The sequence below is a fragment of the Salvia miltiorrhiza genome, chromosome 1 (assembly GCF_028751815.1).
Source record: "Salvia miltiorrhiza cultivar Shanhuang (shh) chromosome 1, IMPLAD_Smil_shh, whole genome shotgun sequence".
Classification (NCBI taxonomy): Eukaryota; Viridiplantae; Streptophyta; class Magnoliopsida; order Lamiales; family Lamiaceae; genus Salvia; species Salvia miltiorrhiza.
In genome coordinates this window covers 44,920,690-44,941,611 of record NC_080387.1, presented here as the reverse complement: position 1 = coordinate 44,941,611, position 20,922 = coordinate 44,920,690, and the positions used below count along the sequence as shown (strand labels likewise).

The window sequence follows — 20,922 nt, the reverse complement described above, 5'->3', positions numbered from 1 at the left end:
TATTCTTGATTTGAAGTTCATTCCTTATCATTTTAATATTGGGCCTCAATTATATACTCCCTCCGTCCCATTATTCATGGCTCAAAACTTTTCGGCACGGGTATTTAGGAGAGTTAAAGTAGTTGTAAAAGTTGTAGGGACCACAAGATTAAGCTATTTCTTTCTATTCTTTTAATCCTTAACCCACTTCCTTAATAAAGTGATGTAAACAATAAAATAAACATGAAAAACTGAAATTCACACTGAAAAGCCTATTAAACTGAAATGATAAAAATTGAAATTAAAAATGGGCGGCTAAACAGAACTAAAAAAAGGCGGCAGAACACAAGAATTTTAATGCAAACAAATTTCATAAATCAGCCAAAAAAAAGGCGGCAGTACACCTTGGGACGGTTCTCTCTACAATTTCAGACAACTTTCTCTTTAAATAGAGAGTCATTCTACACCAACACTTACAATAAAAAAAAATGAGGAGGAAAGATTTGACAAGCGAAGATAGGGCTGCTCTCATTCAGTTCTTGATCATCGACAGCAAGAATGGCAAGCCACCACGAGGCAAAATGAAGGCTGCCGAACTCAAGTTCGGTGTCTCTCGGCGAACCGTTTGTCGTCTTTGGGCTAAGGCAAAGCAAAAACAGATTCAAGGTCAGTTTATAAGTTCACAAAGTAGGAAAATATGTAGACCAAGGAGAAAAAAAGTACAAATTGATCTATAGTTAATTGCAAGCATTGAGTTATATAAAAGATCAACCATACGAAGATTGACTAGTGGCATAAACTGCAGCAAGAGTACCGTAGGGAGGTGGATCGATCAGGGGCTGATCAAGGCTCATACAAGTGCTATAAAACCTGACCTTACTGCCCCAAATAAGCTGTTACGGTTGAGGTTTTGCTTAGAGAATATTGAGTATGACAGGTTGCTAGATAAATTGAAGTTCAAGAGCATGTACAACACTATCCATATCGATGAAAAGTGGGTCTACATCACCAAGGCTTCTCACAGATTCTATTTAACTCCAGCAGAGGCTGAGTCACATAGAAGTTGCAAGAGTAAAAAGTTCATAAAAAAGGTGATGTTCGTGTGTGCGGTGTGTCGACCAATATTTGGTGATGATGGGAGTGTTCTTTTTGATGGGAAGATAGAATCTTCCCTTTAACAGAAATGGTACCAGCAAAGAGGTCAAGCAAGAATAGGGAAGCAGGGACACTTGAGCAAAAGCCAATCGAAAGCATAACAAAACAAGTAATGAAAGAGTGTTTCATCAAGCAGGTATGGCTGGAACAGAACCCTTAGTGTATGAATTCTGCATTTATGATGAATGTAACAGAATAGCAAGATGCATGAGTTCTGCATTTATGATAAATGTAACAGAATGGCAATATGCATGAGTTCTGCATTTATGATGAATTGCGTAGAGAATATTTAATGTATGAATTCTGCATTTAAGACACTTGCACAGAAACAGAATATTTAATGTGTACTCCAAATTGAAACAGCTTGTTCCAGCTATTAAAGCCAAGTGGCCTTCATTTGCAAGCAAGATTATCTTTATTCAACAAGATAATGCTAGGCCACATATCAAGAATGGGGATATAGAGTTTAGAGACTGTGCAACAACAGATGGTTTTGACATCAACATCATACATCAGCCTCCAAACTCCCCTGACAATAATATAAATGACCTTGGATGGTTTAGGGCTATTCAAAGCCTGCAAACAGAGAATGTTTGCTTTGATGTGGATAGCCTAGTAAATGCAGTGGTTTCTTCCTTTGATGAACTTGCACCAATGACATTGAAGGTTTTCCTAAGTTTGCAGGGTTGCATGATAGAGATCATGAAGGTTAAGGGGCAGAACTGCTACGAACTTCCACATATGAAGAAGGAGGCACTGTTAAGACAACAACTTCTTCCTCAATGTTTGGAAGTTCCAACAGACCTGGTCAAAGAGACCATAGCCTATCTACGGGAGAAAGGGGAAGTGGAAGGCCTTGAAGACCTCGAGCATCGTTTAGGTATTCATCAAACAACAGTTGAAGGCATTGAACAACAATTCAATGCCTTAATGTTGCTTGAATAGTGCATATGCAATGGATTTTTATTTTTTGTAAATGCCTATATGCATAGTTGAAAGGCAAGAAGTTATTGTGCTTCAATTCGTTTTTGTTGCTTGAATAGTGCATATGCAGTGGTTTTTTATTTTTTGTAAATGCCTATATGCATAGTTGAAAGGCAAGAAGTTATTGTGCTTCAATTTGTTTTTGTAAATTGAAAACTTGTAATGCAGTTTGAGTGTGAATGAAATTAGTTCTTGGGTAGCCACCAACACTACTCTACCTTGTAGAGTAGTGGGCATCAGTCCCATGAACAAATTGAAGCAGCAAAATACAGATTCATACTACACCAACAACACCACTCACACTCCAAACATCACCAGATTCATACTACACCAACAACACCACCCACACTCCAAACATCACCACCAAATCAGTAACAACACACATTACATGCTCAAGACAACAACTAAACCAACAGCACACAATTCATACTCTTACATCTCAAATAAATCATAGATGCATTTTTTTTTAATATGAGCATGTTCTTATCATTTCAGCAATGAAATCACCCATTAAACCCTAGGTCTCTTGCATACAGTCACAAGATTACAGTTTCAAATCAGCACACATTCACAAAAAACATGGAAGATCTCACCCAAAACAAGGCAGGAAGCAGTGTGGCGAGTAGTCTACGGTGGCCTTCGGATGCCGTGAGCCACCACTTGTGGATTCCCCTCCCAATTCCTCTGTTTTGGCCCCTGATTCCTCCGATTTGACCCCTAATTTCGCCGCCAAATGTTCCGATTTGGCATCGGATCTAGGGGTTTCCTCGCTCAGAAAAACCGATGCCCATGATTCGTAACAGAGAAGATCAATATATTGACCTAAATCAGGGGACTGAGTAAATGAGAGAGGTAAGGAGGGGGTATCATTATTAGAATGACATTACAAACCAAGTTATTGTCAGTGGAGTTCTACACGAATCAAACCTAGATACTTGATCCAAATCTGAGCCTCAAAATATCAAATTTCTCCTTTCAACACATTAAATTATTGATTGATTCTATTTGTTAAAATAAACTAACATTTGCTTGCGATGCACGATAAATATTTTTATATTTTTATAAAATTGATACCAATTCAATTATCATATTTGTAAATATAATAAAAAAAATTAACTTTAACTAAATATATTTGAACTTAATATTGAAAAATAAAAAAATAAAGAAGAATTCACAATAATAAAAATTGATATTATGAAAAGGCAAAAAAAAGTTAAAAATAATTTTTTATAAATGAATTAGTATATTTTGTATGTAACTAAAAGTAAAATAATTATTTTAACTTTACATTAAAATTTAACATGTACTGAAGAATTTGAAAAATTAAAAATAAATAAATGTAAACCATATTTAAAGGTTCATTTTTAATCTATATAAATATCAAATATGTTTATATAAATAAATAAATTATTCGTACAAAAATATTACCACAAATTAAATAAATTTAAATTATAAGAAATTTTATTTTTAGATATATAGCTAATTATTCATCTAAAGAATTACATTAAAATTAATACAAATTATACTTTAAAATTAATATAAATTTGTAGATGAAAATTCATTCTTAAATTTATTATTTATAATTGTTATACCAAATTAAAGATCTTGACATGGTTTTTAATTTAAGAAGCATACTAAATATTACTTCATGAATGAAATTTGACGATTTTTAGAAAAGAATCAAAAAAAAAAAAAAAAAGAGACAAATTTATGCAAAAAAAGTTATCGTTATAACTATATTTTTATAATATATATATATATATATATATATATATATATATTATGTGGATTGATGTAAAATTTATTTTTATACAACAAACTCACGTAACATTTATTAAAATATGTATCATCAAAAGTGATGCACATTTTTAAAGGACGGAGGGTGTATATATCAAACTAAAGCTTGCATCACTATTTTTAATTTGATATACATATTGAATATTTTATCATAATAAAGCTATACTATTTTTGGAATAAGAAAAGAAAAACGAATAAATAAATAAAAAAGGAAGAGATTAAAAAATCATAAGATTAAGGAAATACAAGCTTTCTTAGATGATAAAAAGAAGAAGAAAAAAAAAACTATTTGTCGTAGCTAGTAATAAGTAAAAATATATGTATTGACAGTATTATTGAAGTTGAATAAAAAAAATTAATTAAAATATTTTGTGTTATTGCAAGAGAAATGAAATTAGGCACATGATTTCGGTTTTTTTTTTCTTCTTTAAAATAACATGATTTGCATGTTAAAAGACCCACAAAATTTTTAACTAAAATTTAAAAGAAACCGTCATAAATCATATTCTTATAGAAATATAAATTTTCAATTAGTCATTTATTTTTTTAATATTTATAAATTATCATTCAAATCAATTTAAAATTGATTTTTAATTAAAAATTACCTTTTTAATATAGTATAGATTGTAATGTTGCCATCAGATTTTATTTTAAGTCATAACGATCCATGAAATTAACATCGAATCCGTTATGGTTGATCGATTTTTTTGAGCTTATTATGTTGTTTGATAAATTTACCCGCAATTATTCGATCCAAAATGTTAGAATAATTAAATTCGAAAGAGAAGAAGCACGTGCGGAGAAGGCAGAAGTCACGTGAGTCATCTTCTACTTCCGTAACGCTCGAAAGCGAGTGGCCGACAATGGAGCAGCCGCCGTCGAAGAGCTGGAGCATCCACACGCGCCGCGAGATCACCGCCAAGTACGAGATCCTTGAGCGCGTGGGCTCCGGCGCCTACTCCGACGTCTACAAGGCCCGCCGCCGCTCCGACTCCACCACCGTCGCCCTGAAGGAGGTGCACGACTACCAGTCCGCCTTCCGTGAGATCGAGGCCCTCCAGACGCTCCACAACTGCCCCAATGTTGTCCTCCTCCACGAGTACTTCTGGAGCGACGACGAGGACGCCGTTTTGGTGCTCGAGTACCTGCCCACCGACCTCTCTGCCGTCGTCAAGGCCGCCAAGAAGGACTGGGACGGTGGGATCACAGTCGGCGAGCTCAAGCGCTGGATGGTGCAGATTTTGCGCGGGGTCGACGCCTGCCACCGCAATTCGATTGTTCACAGGGATTTGAAGCCATCCAATCTGCTTATTTCTGCCGACGGAATCCTCAAAATCGCCGATTTTGGCCAGGTATGGATTAGTTGATTAAAAAATTTAGGGTTTTCCCCTTTGAGTTTATGACTGGAGTGTTGATGTTACAAGTTGAAACATCAAGTTTAGATGCTACAATTTCTTGATCATCCCTTAATTACCATTAATTTTTCTGTGGTTTTCGATAAGTTTAGGTTTACATTAACAATATGCATTTAAACATCTCTACATATCAACTTTGATAACGTAGAATAATGGATTTTCTGCCAAAAACTTATGTCAACTAGCGGTATTGGCTAGAATTAATTGACTTCTTGTGATCCACATAGATTTTTCTGATGGTTCCAATTAGATATTTCTAATCTCGTAAAAGGCACTCAAGCGATTGCATTTTATTAATTATTCCATCTGCTCAAAATTGATTGTAACTCGAGCTAGCGATTGTGGTGCCTCATGGTCATGGTTTGCATTTTCATTCTTTATTTCCATTAACTTCTCATTCCATAATATTGTCCCTGTTGGGAAGTTTTTGTCATGCTTATGCTGACAGATTATTTTTCAAACTGCGTTGATTTAAAGAGAATGTAGCATTCTGTAGAGATGATGTTAATCATGATATTTGTGAGAAGAGAATTGTTGCCTTTGATTTAGGACCGTTAGGACTTAGGATAATGAATTTATAACATGTAGGAAAGTAGCTCTCTGAGGGTTTCAACTCATCCTCATACCATTGATCTCCCCTCCCACACATGAAATTGAACAATTACTTTTGTATCTCATTGTCATCACTTTGGATATCTGTTTAATTATGTCTTGGCATTTTCGAGCTCTTCATTAGCTCATTACTAGGATTTGGATATTGTTGAAGTTATCTTCTCAGCAGGTTCACAAATATTATGCTTTCATATGCATCTGATTAGCCCCTCAAACCTATTTGGATCCACGGCGCATACTCTTATGAATCTTTGTCCTTCATATTTTGTCTTCTGATAATGCTACTCTTACTATTTCAAGTGTTAAAAATTCATAATGTTACTTGAACAAAATAACAAAAATAATAAATCTGTTATTTGCATAAACTATAAGAATCACAGGGAAGAAATTAGATTGCCCAAACAGTGATGTCTTCCTAATCTGATCTATGACAACACTACAGAACAGGCTAGGTGTAAGGAGTTGGAGTTATCCTAGCTGATTTCCTTTTTGCCTTTTGATCTGTTATATCCTGTTAGCTTTTTTTAGTTGTGCAACATTTTCATGATTTTAACTGCCAGTGTTGTTAGTGGAGCTTGATGGCTTCAGAGATGTGTATGCATCTTAGTTCTGAACAAATGGTTGTGGATGCAAACCCTAGTATCTGGAATTGTAATTTTTTCCCAGCTGATGTTTGATACAGTTCTGCCAATTCATTGGCTTTGAGTTTCATCAGCATAGAGGTATAGAGGAGTCAATGTACGTTCTTATTTTGTTTCTACAAGTTAGTAGTTACTTTATTTTATTCTAAAACAAGTCTGATGTGGCTGATCTGTGTACCGGGAGCCCCACGTTGTTACTTGTTTTCTAATTCTTATTTAGTGTGAGGTTTTAGAATCGGAAAGGCAGTTTGGAACCTTCTGAGTTAGGATGAGCAATGTTCTGTGGAAGCCTGGGTACTCATTATTCTGTGACTAGTTCCTTCTTTGGTATTAGTTATCATTCTTGATTATTGCCTCGCTATCAATTGACTCTACTGATGTTTGGGGAATTTTTCTAATGCTGTTTCCAGATTTACATTAGAAAATTTAAGTAATTCAAATTGAAAATTTATATAGATGAGAAGTTCCGTTTGGTTATTTTTTAATATTGCTGATTGTTAAGAACTTAAGGTTGCTTATATAGTTATATTCGGTGAGCAATATTCTGATTTTCTGAATTGTGAGAATCAATGATATGTGCTTCATTGAACACGATATCAGTATATGCTATCTTGTATGGACTGTACAATGTTGCAAGAAGTTAGCTCAGCTGCTGGCATGACAAACTACCGACTGGCCTCTAAAAATTTATAATTTTATCAGTTTGAGTCATAAGTGTCATAGTACAGTCTCTTTCTTCAATAATCATTTATGCACATCAATGTTTACACAGGCACTGAAATATCGTTCATTTCCCTGGTTAGGCTAGGATACTTCTTGCACCTGGATTTCTTGATGAGGGTGCTTATGATCAGTTGGCCGAGCAGCCTTCGTCAAATCAAGCAGCTTTTCCTCAACCAGCTGAAATCCTTCCCAGACTAGATGGTCATGTCATTCAAGAACATGTGGAAAAGAGCAGTGAAAAGGGGGCTGCAGAGCCAGAAGACCTCAGAATGGGTGAGTTTCCCAATGATGGTGATGAAGAAAGCGTAACTCATGATGGAGCTGCTTCTTGTCTCGCTACATGCACGACAAGTGATCTCGAGGACCCTTTCCAGCATTCTTATTCTTATGAAGGTGAGGAGGGCCGGGTTGATGGGAATGGTCCTCTTACCTCCTGTGTTGGAACTCGGTGGTTTAGAGCCCCAGAGCTACTTTATGGTTCCACAAACTATGGGCTGGAGATTGATCTGTGGTCACTCGGTTGTATTTTTGGCGAGCTTCTGAGTCTCGAACCATTATTCCCGGGCACTTCAGATATTGATCAGCTGGGTAAAATTTTCAGTGTTTTGGGTAACTTGACTGAGGAGGTTTGGCCTGGTTGTGTACATCTTCCAGACTACAACATAATCTCATTTGGTAAAGTTGAAAAATCGACTGGTATAGAAGCATGCCTCATCAATCGATCTCCTGATGAGGTTCTTCTTGTGAAAAAGCTATTAAATTATGACCCAGCTAGCAGAGCTACTGCGATGGAATTGCTTCATGATAAGTATTTGATCGAAGAACCGTTACCGGTTCCTATATCAGAGTTGAGGGTTCCCCCTAAACATGGGAGTCCTGATGAGGATTCCTCTGTTAATTGGAAGGATTACGAAGGTCTTGAATCAGATTCGGATTTTGAAGATTTCGGCCCCTCAGCTGTCACTACCACAGAAAACGGCTTCTCAATTCGCTTCTCTTAATAATCAAACATCGACGACCTCTGCAGTTGGAAGAAGAGCAAAATGTATTACTATTATGTTTGTGGATCTCTCCACAGCAAGAATTTTCATGTTCATTTTTTAAGAGAGGATTTACTGGGAAACTGTGCAAGTCTTACCAATAAATCACTTTGTATTGAGTTGAGGGATATAGTTATTATATGTTTGGCATGCCATGTGCTGAGAAAATGAAACAAGGTTGTTATGTTTTTATTCATGAAGAGTCCAGAAGAGCAGCTCTGTATGAATGACTTCATAGGGATGATAAATTATTAACTTGTGTAGAACACCTCTGTGTGTGTGTGCAAGATTTGATGATCGTTGTTCCATCTCTGGGTCTTTGGTAGTTGTTGCACTTGATAAATACATTGGCATGTGTGGTTAGCATCCATCATCTACGAATTCATATGTTATTACCATGTGCCCGGTGGAGCAATTGCATGTTTGCAATGATTTTTCTAGGCATGGTTTCACGTACTAAAAGATCTCTAGAAAAATAAAAATTATACAATCTTTGACAAAATCTGAAAAAAGATAAAGACTTCGCGCAACACAGATTTTCCCCCAAAAGAGTAACAGATCAAAAAGAAAACATGTTTTCTACCGAGAGGCATTTTTCAGTCAACGCAATACTCATAATTTACCCTAAGAGTGCGTTCTCTTTGGTTATAAATTTATTATGAAAAAATGAAGCATAAACAAAATTTCACATTTAAATCCTTTCTTTCTTTTCCTTCATTTTCAATTTGACCCTTACTCATTCCTCTTTTACACTACAAATGAGGGATAATATTATCCCTCCAAAAATGGTGTGATAATATTATCCCTCATTTGTAGTGAAAATGAGGAATGAGTAAGGATTAAATAGAAAATGAGGGAAAAGAAAAGAATGATTTAAAGGGTGAAATTTTGATTATCTCTCATTTTCTCATGATAAATATACAACCAAAGAAAACGCACCCTTGAATTAAATTTTTCATGGTAATACTTTTTCTTGAGAAACTTTAATTCTATGTTCCATTCCTGCTTGGTTTAGATAGCTCGGTGTTTTCGATGCATGAAATTCACTCTCAAAGGATAAACATACACCATACTTGTGTTACATTATAACATTCGCCCCCACAAATACCATCACTTCACAAGTGATGCGACGGCGCCTTATGTTTCTAGTTATCCTACATCCTCATCATCTAAATGTTACCGCAACCCCACACGCACACGCTCTTCCTACATAAACTAGCTGTGGAAGAAGACGACTTACTGGTGGGATCGCGTAAGATTTTAGATTTAAAACTGATCTTGAGCGAGGAGAGCTATCTCGATTTCTTGTAGTGATTTCCCTTTGGTTTCCAGCACGTTTTGCTTCACAAAGACGACTGCGAACAAGCAGAAGGAACCAAACATTGAGTAGAGCAGCTGAGGCCCCATGCGGTCCAGCAAACGCAGGAACAACAACCCAACAAGAAAATTTGCCACCTGAAAGTAGCCCAAAATGAGTTTAGAGGAACGTCCTGCAGATGATTCTAAAAAGAGACGAAAAGCATGTATATGATATACATAATATATATATATATATAACAGTTATTGGGGCAAGCATCTGTTGCAACAAATAAGATGATGAAGACCAATTACCCAATGCACGGACATACAAAAGGCCATAGCTTTTGCTCTGATTCGGTTGGGAAATATTTCAGGGAGCAAAAGACCAGGAACTGGACCAGCTCCAACAGCAAACATTAAGACGAACCTGCATAATTTAAGCTCATTATTGAGTTTGCAATTTAGAGCACATACACATCCCACTGCCATGCACAAAATGGGAATAGGAGACACTATGTTTCACCACTTACAGCTATTCTTTGTTATTGGTCAAATTTTTCAGAGCTATATTATTTGCAAAATAATTATGTCAAAATGTACAGTCATTCATGCTGAAGAAAGGAAGCCAAAACTAACACTTACATCATCATTCCACCGACAGATAGCAAAAACCCAATAGAATTTGAAGCAGGTGAAGCTGCTGCAAGAACTTGAAGACCCGTTGAAGTAGCCTGATAGGAACAAGCAGTGAAATGCGTAGTCAAGTTATGCATGAAAGTGTATAGTTTAGGAGGTGTGGAAGTATGTTAATAGATGGATAAACGCAATAGGACTAGCAAGTAGCTGCTTATATGAATTATGAAAGTGAAAAACACTAGATATCATATCCAACTACCCATATTGCGGCATCATAAATATTGAGCAACAAGAAACGGGACAAACGCACAGGTAACCAGTATATAGGCTCTCTGCTACCTCTCAAGACCAGATATACTGTAATTTATCAGATCAACTTGCATGATAGAACTGACAATCTACTGCTTCACCTTTATTAACTTTTTTCTATTTTATCTAGTATCTGAGATGATAAGAATGTACTGCCAATTAATGGAGACGAGAAACAGAAACAGAGTTAGGCTTGTGCACCAGAGGGTCAAGAAACAGGGACTGATCAGTAAGAGAAGTTTAACATGCAATGAGAGGCAGTAAATTCAGCGGCAACGAGCTGAAACTCCCTCTTGGAAATAAGTAGCAAAAGGTTTGCTTTCAGAAACAACAATACAGAAGCAAAAGGAAGACATGTGTGGACGCAAGCATTATGTCAATGTAAGCAGGCAAAGCAGCAGACTCATAACATCTCTGAGCATTTGATGTTTCATTATCCTTGAATCACATAGACCAAGGAAGACCAAAAACTGCACATAGACCAAGGAAGACCAAAAATTACACATAGACAGCTGCACATCTCTGAGCATTTAATGTTTTCCTAGGAAACTTAACATCATCCTTGAATCACATAGACCAAAAAATCGGATTTCAACCCAGAGATGTCAATCATCTAACCATGCCAAGGAAGCTCCACAGCAGTAGCGCCTTCCTTCCAAGCTTATCCATCAATGCCAGGGCGATAAAGGAGCCTGCAGAAAATACATGTATTCAACACACAAGAATGTCAACAAGGAAAATACTTCGAAAATACTAATCATGATATTTGAGCATAAGAAAACATGTATTTACCTATTAAGTTTGCAATCCCGACACAAACATTTGCTAGGTTCGAGGAAACTCCAGCACGTCTAAATACAGTTGAAGAGAAATAAAACACAGCATTTATTCCAGAAAGCTGTTGTAAAGCAAATAGGGTTGATCCAATAAAAACAACTGCAAAAGAATTGAGTAAAAAACAAAGTATTTTGGCTAAAACTAAAACTCATAGCTTTAGATATACCCTTATAGCTTCAGATATATGAATAGGAAGCTCATTATGTGTACCTCTTGAGTGCCGCCCGCAGAGCAATTCTGCAAGCTTTATGGTATCAGTTTCATCTCCTCTCTCAGTCTTTGACAGCTCCACTATTGCATCTTTGGCATGAGAAGCTCCGAGAAGCTTCACAAGTTCAATTTCAGCTTCACTATGTCTACCTTGCTGCATATCACAGATGATTGAAATGAAAGCGATTATTAGGATATCAAAATTGTCTATTCTGAATGTTATCAAAATGATAAACAATCCGTAGGATACTATAGCCTGCTTTTTATCATGTTATATTTAATAAGCAAAGTTGTACTTCTAAAGCAACTGGTCATCTGGAAACCAATTACAGCATACTGGAAGATCGAGCATGAAAGAAAATTAGATCCCTTCCCAGTTCTACGAAAGGTCATAGAGTGTAGTAATTTTTGAAGTCACTTGAGGCACACCACACATATCTTATGACTAGTTCAGAAGCATACACTAGAATAGCTTTGCATGCAATATAGGACAAGCAACAGGCAGAAGAATTCCAAGTCCAAATAGACATGGAAAACTGAGAGCGGACATAACACACTAACAATAAAGCACAAAAGATTTCACCGACAACAAACCAGAAGCAGACTTGACAAGAGTGACTAGGCTACAGATTTCCAAGGAAGAAACAACTATATATTACTAACTTTATTATTTGTATCTAAAATTCCAAATATATTCCAAAATGAGAAACATGGCAGCATTAATCAATTTAGAATTTTTTAAAAAAATTAACCTTGTATAGCCAGTGTGGAGATTCAACACAAAACGCCATTAAAAGAGCTAGCATTGAAGCGGGAAAGATAGATATCCAAAAGCAGATGCGCCACCTAGGCAAACATGTGGTCAAGAGCACTTAGATGAGATTAGTCCGATAACTCCCCATAATAAAACACAGCAATCTTAAACCCAAAATGAGATATATTAATCAATTTTGCCAGAACGAATCTCGGTTAAAATTGATTTTACCATCCAAAAATACTCGTTACTGGAATTCCAACCACTAAAGCGGCCATCAGCCCAAGACAAGTGGCTATCTGAATAAAGCTGCCATAAGTACCCCTCACATGCGCAGGTGATATCTACTTGAAAGAAAACAAATAAGTGCATAAATAAATATCTCATAAAATAAGCCCAAATCTGCTTTACAGAGCAAAGCTAAATGCAGGAAATTGGAGGTGTTTCTACCTCAGTTACATAAAGAGATGCAACTGGCGGACCAATACCCAAGCCAATGCCAACTAAAATCCTTCCCAAAAGCATTCCTGTCAAACTTCCAGCTGTGGCACTGGATATACAGGGAGTAGCACCTCTTTCAAAATCAAAGATAAATATGAACAGGAGAAAATTTGAATAGTGTACCAAGTATTTATGAAATATGATCATACAGAACACCTGCAAAGAACTTACTGACTATGGTTTGAGAAGAGTAAACAATCACCTTATATGCAGGCCTTCAGGTCAAAAAGGAAACCAGAACAAATATTTTCAAAAAAATGAAAAGAGAAGGGCTCTATTTTTTTATATTTGAATAATATAGTTTGATATTGTTGTCTTTGAGATAGGTCACCATTAAATTGCCTAGTTTCCACTCTACCACACCAAGTATCAAATAAGTTTTCTTTATGACACGAATAAGTTGTGTCCTCACTTAATCTACGATATGTGGGATTCCATTTATTGGAAAAGTGAAGCGGACAATATACAAGCATGAAAGACTTCAACCAGATCAGACGAGCAACTTCTATAAGGTTGTTCATACCATCTTAGTTAGTGATTGGAACCAAAACAACACTTTCCATTGCTTGGCTCATTCACTCAATCCAAGGTAACAATCTAAACTGAAATATCTACTTTATTTACTCTTAGTCTTTACTATTTTCATTTTAAATTTTCGTTTTGATTTTAGATATTATAGCCACCAATGGCTTAATGAAGACTCCTTTGGAATTGCGCCACATAGGGATAATGAAGTTACTGAGGAAAGAATCAAATGTTTGAAGAAATACTTTCTAACATGTCTGAAAGAAGGATTATGATTAATTTGACACAGGAGTTTGCTAACTACTCTAGCACGGCGGCAGATTTTGCCGACTCGGTTGAGCAACGCTATGATATGGATTCCAAGAGTTGGTGGTTACATATGGAACAAGCGCACCAATGTTGTATGGTGTAGCGTGAAGCTACTTGTCCAACCTTCGTCCTCATCATGTGCTGAGAGGAATTGGAGCACATACTCTTTCATCCATTCTTTGCAAAAAAAAGTAAGATGCCGCCCAAACTTGCTGAGGATATGGTATTCACTCATAAGAATCTCCATTTGCTATCTAGAAGAACACCCGAGTACTACAAAGGAAAAACAAAGTTGTGGGATATTAGAGGAGACAACTTTGGTACATTTGAGGATGTTGGGGAGCTGGACATTGCACAATTATTCCTTGATGAGCCGAAGTTGCACAATTATCCCTTGAATCTTGATGAGGCAGGTGTTGTCTTCAATGATGAAGATGAAGATGAAGATGAAAATGAAAATATAATGAAAGAGGAAGAGGATGATGAATGACGAGGGCATTATGAAACTTTTATTTGTTTAGTGTGTATTATTAACTATTAAGAAGATGTTTTATTTGATATTTCCTTAATTTTAGAATGGAGTAGTAGTATTTACATATTTTGTTAATGAATTATGGATTCTAATATATATAAAATATATATTAAATCAATAAAGAAAAACATATTTTTGACGTATCATATCTTCAATTTTTAAGGTTGACATGTTTACATCCCCATATTGTATCGTATACGTCCATGTGCTTCATAGCAAATAACACCCTCAATGTGGATATTCCACTGGAAAACAATGTCGGACCAGACTTATCAATTCTTAGACATCTTCCAGCTTGTTTTGAGCAATTGAGTTATTTTCTTTTTTTCTCGCGTGCGCGCGTGCAGGGAGGGAAGGGGGGTCTGCCCTTTTACGTTGGTCTAAATTCTACTGATCCCACATCTGTATACACCACCACGAGTAAAAGAGAAATGCACAGCCTTTAGATCAACAAATTATTTGACTGGTGTGAAGCAGTGTAACACTGAGTTTTAAGAAATTGGGTTTTGTTTTTTAGTTGCTTCCGAATTGCATCACTTAGTAGTTACATGAAGTTTAACTTCATGTGTGTTGAGGGGGAGAAATAAATTATTAGTTCTTAATCTGCTTATTGTTTATATATAAGTTTGCAAAAATTACTGCAGAAAAGGCTGGTTTATTGTAGCTTATGCATGAAAAGTACTCTTCCATCTAATATATGAGTCATATGACTAGCATAATCTAACATAAATGGATCACAAGGAGTCTGGGTTAACTTCTTCATGCTCTATGATGTGATTAGTGAAACAAAAAATGAAGCCACAACGAGTACTCATGTCACCAATCAAAGAAAGAGAAAAGCATAAAAGCACAACATATGGTCCTGAGGTCATAAAAGGGGTGTTAAAGAAAACACATTTTTCTGTACCATATTGGAGCACCGATAAGCATAGGCAAAGCACACAACTGAAAAGCTCTACGACGTCCAACTCCATCAGCAACCCAACCACTGATCAGGGATCCAACAAAAGCTCCAGCAAGACAAGTACTAACCACCAAGCCTGCAAAATATGATATTAAAGTCAAATGTCCAGTTATAGTACCCATATTGATGACCCATTGTAAAGTTCAATATCACCTTCTTGCAGGGTATTCCCACGGAAACCAAGATCAACAGAAATTGTTTCAAGAGGCTCATTGACAACTCTGAGGGAAAATAATAACATCAGTTCAGAAGAAATGGAGATAGAGAAAGACAGAAGAGAAAGCATGTCAGAGAACAAACCCAAGATGATAGCCAAATAAGAATGGAACTATAGTAGCCACCAGCACATGTGGAAAGGAAAGCTTCCAAGGTGGTTTTTCAGTTTCTTGCTCCATACTACTTTCTAGAAGCTCTGAAACACACCACAAGCGAATCATTATGTCTAGAAGAAAATCCATATCAACATATTTATTAGCAACAACTTCCTATAGGATCAACTCAGTTTGAAGGATTTGGACAATGGTTTCAGGTCTGTGATGATAACAAGTCCACCAACATGTTTGGATGATTTTTCACTTTGAGATAGTGATTTTGATGGATTCAAAATTCATCTCATGTAGAGTCACTTGAAATACTTTAACCATATATATCTCCTTCAATTTTAGTTTTAAATGCAAACTATAGCCAAATGTGACTTTATAGTAAGCATTCTTTTTTTCCACCAATTTAAAGTCATAACGAAAAGAAGCTCAAAACTATTTCTTTCAGAGCAGGGGCGGATCCACCATGGAACATGGGGGTGCAGTTGCATCCCCAAAAAAAAAAAAAAAAATTAGTAGTATTAATATTCATTTATAAATTATTTTAGATTTAATTTTTGCACCCCCAATTAAAAGTTTTAATCCAAAATAAAAGAGAAATTCAGTTTTTAAAATCCTAAATTCCATTGGCCCAACTAAAAAGAGAGCTCATCATCTCTTTCTTTTTCATTCTTTTGATCAAGCCCATCATTTAATCAATCAATTACCTCAATTCTTAATTAAACAAAAAAGTTGAAAGTATACATTTTGTATTTGGAATGCAAAGTTTTACTATTATATTTGCATTTTAGTAAAAAAAATGTTTAAAATGTATTGAAGGCCTCAAAAAAAAAATCGGGGGCGACATTTTGCATTTGGAATGCAAAGTTTTACTATTATATTTGTATTTTAGTAAAAAAAAAATGTCTAAAATGTATTGAAGGCCTCAAAAAAAATTCCGGGGGCTACCGCCCCCGAACCCCCGTAGAAGTTCAACTCCCTCAAAAAAATCCTAGCTCCACCAGTGTTTATAAGATTATTTTTTGCATCCCCAATATAGAAATCCTGGATCCGCCACTGTTTCAGAGAACAGTATACATATTCAATGCAGCTCTGACATGGGCAAAATGAGGATAAACTTGTTGAAATCAGCTCCATATCAGGGCACAATTTTACTCAAAATCAATGGAATGCACAAATTAATGGTAAAAAACAGAAAGATGTTAACAAAAAATAACATTATAAGTTTACCAGCATCATCTTCAAGATCAGTGGACTCATCGTAGTCCCTAGGGTCCATTGCCCGTTTATGCGTCGATGATCTTCGCAAATCTGCCAACATTCTATATCTCTACTTCCCTTCTCCTCAGATGACAAGTGCTAGAAACTTCCCTCAACACTATCACAAAAATGGAATAACGAACCATTGTCAAAGCACACCCTAAAATCTATATGTCAACCATAATTCTATAATTTCGTCCACACTATCACAATAACAGATTGAATTTCTTAAAAAAAATATACTGCTAAAGCAACAAACACAATGTATTTTTATTTTTTTTTTTCATTTATCTCCTCATGCCTAAAAAAATAAATTCTTTTATAATAAAGATATAAAACTTAAAGGCTTGCCACCTATAGAACCTACTGCAGTTAAATCTGAACAAATTCATGAAGAAACAAGCTCTAAGTTACTTCGAGAGTCATATCACCAATAAATGCTGACGAATTTACAGAAAGGGTGTGAAGAATCCGAAAAACATGAAAAGTGAAAGAAATGCATCGGAAGTGGAAAAGTGGCTACCAGAGCTGATCAAACTAGGCGCTGATCTTCCATGAAAGAAACTCTCGAAGTGCCAAAAGGGGTTCTACCTTTATCTTATTTCTGTGTGGTTTGCTTCAATCATACGACAGCGACAGGGACGGATTTTGAATTAATTAAATTAAATCAAAATACAAACAACAAATTTTTGTCTAGAAAGTGCGTCAGCGTCAACAACACCCACTGACGCGAGCTTGCTCAAAACTGTAACTTTAAATAAACTTTGTAAATACACGGGATAATCCGATTAGTTCGAAGGATTAGATAAAATTAAATTAAATTAATTTTATGATATTTTGTATTTCATGGATACCGTTTGTAATTTAATTTCAGAACAATCTTACATGCGTATAGTATTGGTTTATAAATCTTGACTTATTTCTTATGGTAAAATTAATTTTGGACCGATTCAAACTCGAATAGTTTCGAACTAATTCAATCTTAATAGTATTTGCTCTGTCACACGAATTTTGATACATTTGATTTCGGCACGAAAATTAAGGAATTGTAAATTAGTGTGTTGTAATAAAGTATAAAAGTGATAAAGTATGATTACTTTATTTGAAAATGTGTTAAGATTCGTGGGACGGCTCAAAAATGAATACTTGTCAAGATTTGTGGGACGGAGAGAGTATTTAAATACAAGTAATATATTGTATTTTTAAAAAAAGAGGGGAGTAATATGCTCAGCATTTTTTTTATATTCTTTGGATCTACGACAGAACTTCCTAATATGAAGTGAAAAATGAGTTATGCATTTTCTTATGAGACAGACGAAAAAAGAAAATAAGTATACTCTTCTAAATGGATGTAGTGATATATACTTACTATATTTACTAAAAAATTGTTATTTTCTTAGTCGGCATAGCTATTATCACTATCTAAAATATATGAACATAAGTTAAGTTTATATTAGCTAACAATTATTAATAAATTAAGATGGTAGTATCTTAAATTCGAAATTGATTTTCAAATATTAACAAGCATGTGCAATGCATAGAAAATATTTTTATATTTATACAAAATTGATATTAATTCAATTATTATATTTATAAGTATATTAAAAAGTTAATTTTAAATGAATATATTTGAGCTGAATATTGAAAAAAAAAATCACAATAATAAAAATTTATATTATGAAAGATAAAGAAAATAAGATAAAAATAAAAATAAAATGAAAAATAGATTTATGCAGAAAAAAAGAAAGAGAGAGAGCATTTTAAATCAAATATTTACATAAATTATATCGAAAAAAGTTTTATCATGATTTGATTTGATTTGATATGCATATTAAATATTTTATAAATATTCAAATTTCATAATTTTATGAAGAAAAATTAAAAAATAAGAGATAAAGAGAAAGGAAATAAAAAGACAAAATATACTACAAACAAACATTCAATTTTATTATAACTACAAAATCGACACTCAACTTGAAATCAATTTGAAAATTAATTTCAAATTGAAATCTTGACTTTATAATATAGTATAGATGAATCTTTTTTCTTTTAGGTGAAGTATAGATGAATCTTACTATATTAAAAATGATAGGTGAGAAGGAGGTTGGATCACTCTACCAGACTTGCAAGTAACAGAATTGCACACACAATTTAATAAGTGTAAGGAGGTTTGATCACTCGACTAGACTTGGTGATAGAAAGAGAAGAAACATTGGTAGAAGAATCTTGTACAATTGAATTTTCAACACTATTCTCAGTAGATACAGAGAGGAAGAATCAGAAGCAATAGAAAATTCAATGGAAAAAGTAAACTGAGGCTCGGGGAAAGAAGAGGGTGTGACATGAGAATATGGAAATACATTTTCATGGAATACCACATCTCTGCTCATACAGTCATACTCACATGATATGTTGCGAGATTGAGAACTTTGTAACCGTTGCAACCAAAGTAATATCCCAAAGAAAATACATTTAGTGGCTCAAGGAGAGAACTTTGATCTATTTTTGTCCAATGTAAAAACAAAACAAAGGCAACCAAAAACTATAAGATGTGAATAGGAAGGAGGTTTCTTAAACAACATCTCAAAAGGAGTAATATTGTGAGGTAAAATATAATAAGTTCTATTGATGAGGTATGAAGCTGAGTGGAGAAAGGCAATGCAGGCAGAGTTGGAAACTCTCATCAAGAATAATACTTAGTTCATCGCCTTATTGCTTCTAGATAAACTTGCTATTAGGTGCAAATGGGTGTTTCGAACCAAATTATTTGTTGATGGAATTTTGATAGAAACAAAGCCAAACTTGTAAGACAAGGGCTATACTCAGCAGGCATGGGTTGATTTCCTTGATACTTTTTCCCTTGTCACCAAACTTGTTACTGTGAAGATTATGCTTTCTCTTGCTGTTATTTCCGGTTGGTCTCTATTTCATTTAGATATTAGCAATGCATTTTTGTATGGCGAGTTTGATGAAGATATCTACATGGAACTACCTCCTAACTTGCTTGATGAGGGGGACAATCCATATCCACTTGGTTCAGTTAGCAAAACTAAACAAATCTTTATATGGCCTCAAGCAAGCTTTAAGGCTGTTGTGTTTGAAGTTTTCTGATGTTTTGAATGTTTTTGGCCTCACTCAATCTGTTTTTTATCATTATTTCTTCTTCAAGAAATAAGATAAATTTTTGGGAGTTGATGATATTTTACTTGCTAGTAATGATCAGGGTCGGCCCTTCTTCAATTCAAATGGGGCAAAGGCCTAGGGCCCCCAAATTTGAGGGGCCCTCAAATTTAAAAATAGTTCTGTTAGTAGTATTTTCCTTAAAAAAATTATAAGTTAGTATTATTTATTAATTTTAAATTTATTAAATAAATATTATTTGATATTAATATTAAAGATTTATTTTAAAATTATAAGTGATACAAATGTGTTATACTTATCATAAGAAAATAAAGTTAATTGTAGAAGTTTTTGAGTTTGTCAAAACATCATATTGTTAATTTAATGTTTCAAATGCATGTAGGATATTGTTAAGTATACCAGTTATTGTAGTGTGAATAGAAATATTTTTTGTAAATTAAAATTGATAAATTCACATTTGCCGATTACTATGTCTAAAGAAAGATATATTAAATGTGCTAACAATTTTGTGCATTGAAAATGAGATATTGAAAACACATTATTTAGGGCTGGTAAACTTGATCTTAAAAATGTTATTGATGATTTTGCTTTTCAAAAGCTAGAAGATCTAAATTATTTAATTATTGTTATTTAGTTTATTGTACTTAATAATTAATAATAAAGTTATGTAGTCACACAATCACGAGAGACAATCACATGCTATCTCTATTCGATGACAAAAATCTCAATTTTTAGTGTGCATGTGTTGGTCATGCGGTAAAGGGTTAATGTCTAAGGCCAAAGGTCTTGGGTTCAAGTCCCTTATGGAGCGGCCTTTAAATCTCTTTATTTAAAAGGGCCCATTTTTTCGTTTTCGCCTAGGGCCCCCGGAATGTCAGGGTCGGCCCTGGTAATGATGATTATTTGGTGGCATCATTTAAGGACTTTTTGAGCAAGCACTTCAAATACAAGGATTTAGGAAAATCATCGTATTTTCTTG

General features: G+C 34.7%; 2 protein-coding genes across 4 annotated transcripts; one reads left to right on the top strand and one right to left on the bottom strand.

The window, feature by feature from the left end:
* The first annotated feature begins 4,610 nt into the window (after window positions 1-4,610).
* On the top strand, window positions 4,611-8,654 carry LOC130985667 (cyclin-dependent kinase F-1). Its single transcript, XM_057908747.1, has 2 exons — window positions 4,611-5,267; window positions 7,387-8,654. Exons 1-2 carry the CDS (start codon window positions 4,779-4,781, stop codon window positions 8,305-8,307), a joined length of 1,410 nt encoding a protein of 469 aa, XP_057764730.1. The 5' UTR covers window positions 4,611-4,778; the 3' UTR covers window positions 8,308-8,654.
* A 718-nt stretch (window positions 8,655-9,372) lies between these two features.
* On the bottom strand, window positions 9,373-17,579 carry LOC130985648 (probable plastidic glucose transporter 2). Of its 3 annotated transcripts, none has more exons than XM_057908722.1 (14): window positions 17,326-17,579; window positions 16,773-16,920; window positions 15,523-15,634; window positions 15,376-15,443; window positions 15,166-15,298; window positions 12,842-12,941; window positions 12,623-12,735; window positions 12,390-12,483; window positions 11,638-11,791; window positions 11,383-11,526; window positions 11,209-11,282; window positions 10,288-10,376; window positions 9,958-10,072; window positions 9,373-9,801 (listed from the first exon to the last, which is right to left on the bottom strand). In XM_057908722.1, the coding sequence occupies exons 2-14, from the start codon at window positions 16,861-16,863 to the stop codon at window positions 9,613-9,615; spliced, it is 1,476 nt and encodes a 491-aa protein (XP_057764705.1). In that variant the 5' UTR covers window positions 16,864-16,920; window positions 17,326-17,579; the 3' UTR covers window positions 9,373-9,612. The 3 variants fall into 3 exon arrangements, with proteins under 3 accessions (XP_057764705.1, XP_057764719.1, XP_057764711.1); XM_057908736.1 differs by having other exon boundaries at window positions 17,394-17,526; XM_057908728.1 differs by having other exon boundaries at window positions 17,170-17,358.
* Between the last annotated feature and the right edge of the window lie 3,343 nt (window positions 17,580-20,922).

Bases quoted from the DNA above. Each gene is read 5' to 3' on its own strand.
- LOC130985648 (XM_057908722.1), bottom strand. From the start codon at position 16,863: ATGTTGGCAGATTTGCGAAGATCATCGACGCATAAACGGGCAATGGAC. The intron at 12,484-12,622 runs GTAAAATCAATT...ATGTTTGCCTAG, and splicing joins GTAACGAGTATTTTTGGATG to GTGGCGCATCTGCTTTTGGA. The intron at 11,283-11,382 runs GTAAATACATGT...TATTTTCTGCAG, and splicing joins CGGGATTGCAAACTTAATAG to GCTCCTTTATCGCCCTGGCA.
- LOC130985667 (XM_057908747.1), top strand. From the start codon at position 4,779: ATGGAGCAGCCGCCGTCGAAGAGCTGGAGCATCCACACGCGCCGCGAG. The intron at 5,268-7,386 runs GTATGGATTAGT...TTCCCTGGTTAG, and splicing joins AAATCGCCGATTTTGGCCAG to GCTAGGATACTTCTTGCACC.